The sequence below is a fragment of the Pongo abelii genome, chromosome 13 (assembly GCF_028885655.2).
Source record: "Pongo abelii isolate AG06213 chromosome 13, NHGRI_mPonAbe1-v2.0_pri, whole genome shotgun sequence".
Taxonomy (NCBI): Eukaryota; Metazoa; Chordata; class Mammalia; order Primates; family Hominidae; genus Pongo; species Pongo abelii.
In genome coordinates this window covers 98,920,712-98,923,713 of record NC_071998.2, presented here as the reverse complement: position 1 = coordinate 98,923,713, position 3,002 = coordinate 98,920,712, and the positions used below count along the sequence as shown (strand labels likewise).

The following is a 3,002-nucleotide window of genomic DNA, read 5'->3' as shown; positions in this document are numbered from 1 at the left end:
GACAGGTCTTGGCACTAGCTGTTAATGGTGAAGGGAGACTCCTTTCCCGGAGGAGTTAAGACTGGAAGTTTTCTTGGAGATGACAGCATTTGAGGTAATCCTTGAAAGTTGATTTATTAAATTTCTACATTTGGAGATAGAATAGTGTGAGCAAAATCCTAGAGGTGGAAGAGTTCAAAAAAGATAATGAATGCAGTGCCAGGAAAGTGTGGCTAGAGTTGATCATTCAAGTCAATAGTGGCAGGCGGAGGGGTGAGGTTGGCAACTGATTCAGACCAGGCCACTGAGAGTCCCAAATGCTGCCTCCATACAGCTTGACTTTTCCTGATGGGGATCATTAGGCAGATCCATGCTTTAGAAAGATGCTGTAGAGTTGAGAAGATGGGGTTTAGAGGAGAAAAAAGGAGTGAAGTGTCCCCAAAAGAAAGGTTCAGGTGAGAGATGACATAGCCTTAGATGACAGAGACCATGGTGAAAAAGGCACAAAAGCACTTTTCCCAGCAGAGAAAAAGTGACGTTTTAAAGGACAGGTGTTAGCAAAGCAGGAAAGAAAATGACTCTAAGGCTGGGCACTATAGGTGGCAGCCTCAAGGACAGAAGTCCTCACCATAGAAAGTGGTAGCATGGGACAAGCTTGAGATAAGCGGTGATGGAGATGTGGTCAGGGCCTGCTCTGGGGAAACTTGTACAAGCATGGGAGGTGAGCACACTTCTTCACTGGCCCCAAAGCAGCAGGCCTGACAAAGCCAGCTAGAATGTTTTGTTTTTATTTATTGGTTGGTTGGTTGGTTTTTGAGAAAGAGTCCCACTTTGTCACCCAGGCTGGAGTGTAGTGGCATGACCTTGACTCACTACAGCCTCTGCTTCCTGGGTTCAAGCGATTCTCCTGCCTCAGCCTCCCAAGTAGCTGGGATTACAGGCACGGGCCACTACGCCCGACTAATTTTTGTATTTTTAGTAGAGATGAGGTTTCGCCATGATGGCCAGGCTGGTCTCAAACTCCTGTCCTCAAGTGATCTGCCTGCCTCAGACTCCCAAAGCACTGGGATTACAGGCATGAGCCACCGTGCCCAGCCTCTGTTTTTATATTTGTTTGGTTTTTAAGCCTGTTTTGGGCAAACAGTACCTCAGATTCCTGAGAGCCGAAATAAAGGGAGTCTCTCTTGAGGGTCTATCAACCACTGAAACAAACAAATTGGAAGGAAATACTTTTCCCCTCCTCACAACCCCTCTTCTAGCAGAGAGGGTGACAGCTGGAGAACAGGGAAACCCAAGTTTCAAGGTCACCATTTAACTATGAGATCTTGAAAAAGTCGCTTTCCACTTTCTCTATGATCCTCGGTTTCCTTATCTGTGTAATGCCTGCCTAAGTGTCCTCACAGGCTTATCAGGAGGATCGAGTGAAAATGCAGGTGAATGCAGTTTCAGAGTATAGAGTGCTACTCAAATATAACACACTTTCTTTCTCATTATTATACTGCTATTATTATATGCTGCCTGCCAGGAGGGGAGAGTTAATTACCTGACCATCTCTTTAACTACGCCAGAACTCAGAAAAGGTAAAACTACGTTTTCTTGATCCTGTTTTGCCCAAGAAAATTTAAATGCACTTCTGTGCCCACAGCACTCCTGCAAATATGGTGAATGTTCCTAAAACCCACCGGACTTTCTGTAACAAGTGTGGCAAGCACCAGTCCCACAAAGTGACAGAGAATGAGATGGGCAAAGATTCTCTGTATGCCCAGGGAAAGAAGTGCTATAATAGGAAGCCAAGTGGCTATTGTGGGCAGACTGAGCCCATTTTCAGGAAAAAGGCTAAAACTACAAAGAAGATTGTGCTGAGGCTTGAGTGCATTGAGCCCAACTGCAGATCTACAGAAGTGCTGGCTGTTAAGAGATGCAAGGATTTTGAACTGGGAGGAGGTGCAAAGACAAAGGGCCAAGCGATCCAGTTCTAAGTGTCATCTTTTGTTTTATGATGAAGACAATAAAACTTTGAGTGCATGTTCGCTTCAAAAAAACAAAAACAGAAAATTTAAATGTCTAGTGTCTACTGACCGGAAAGAATGACATGTTTTATTGCATTTTTCTCAGTAGCAATTGTCCATGAAAAAGAACCACGTCCCTTGGCTTGAGGGTTTTAAGCAAGACTTACTTTTTTTTTCCTCTTAAAGAACTTCTAAGGATTTCTGCAAACACCAAATCACCCTTGAATTCTTTTATTTCCTATTAATTATCCACACAAAAAAAATAATTCTGACTAGTATAATAATAGGCTATACCATTCTGGAGAACATGGAGCATTCATTCAGACAAACATTACTAGAGGATCCAGATACAGCATGGAACATGAAGTCAAAGGAACCTCATAGGTTCCCCATCTCATCCTTTGATAGGGGCTCATGCCTCAAGGGGCATTCTGATGGAAGGGGGCTTTTCGTATCAAGGGAACACACTTCTCATGGAGAAAGAAAACCAGACTATCTGCTGGGGGTGGAAAGTTGTCAGCCGTGTCTGTAACATGGATCTGCGGAACACATACACCCTCCACCATTACCACTGCTAAAGAGACCCTATGGCCCATTCTTAGGGGAACTAAACAAGGTTCTGACATTCCATGAGTTTGTAGAGTCCCTCGGAGTTATTGCAAAGCAAGCTGTTGACCATACAGCGCTGCTCAGAAGAGCCTTATTTGTGGGAATTTTCTGTTTAATTGTATTTTCAATCAACAAGAATGTGACTTCATTACTTCAGCATCAACTCAATAAGATTATTCTGCCTCATCGTGTCAGATACACTGCCATTAGCCCTGCCCTATACAGCCCTGCCTGCTGCACAGTGCTTACGGCCCAGTGTCTTAGAATGACTGAGTTGAAGAGCAAGATGTGACTATTGAGAGATTTCACACTTTGGAATGCTGCACCTCTAACATGTTTTTTTTTTTTTTCCACTTGTTTGTTTTTGTAACTCATGGTTACTCTTTTTCCAATCCGGAATGAAAT

The 3,002-nt window shown here is 43.6% G+C and overlaps 1 protein-coding gene across 1 annotated transcript; it reads left to right on the top strand.

Moving 5' to 3' along the window:
• Window positions 1-1,637: 1,637 nt before the first annotated feature.
• On the top strand, window positions 1,638-1,958 carry LOC112134976 (large ribosomal subunit protein eL42-like). Its single transcript, XM_024252715.1, has one exon. It carries the CDS (start codon window positions 1,638-1,640, stop codon window positions 1,956-1,958), a length of 321 nt encoding a protein of 106 aa, XP_024108483.1.
• Window positions 1,959-3,002: the final 1,044 nt, after the last annotated feature.

What these genes read in the sequence shown, in the direction of transcription:
- LOC112134976 (XM_024252715.1), top strand. Translation starts at nt 1,638, where the DNA reads ATGGTGAATGTTCCTAAAACCCACCGGACTTTCTGTAACAAGTGTGGC.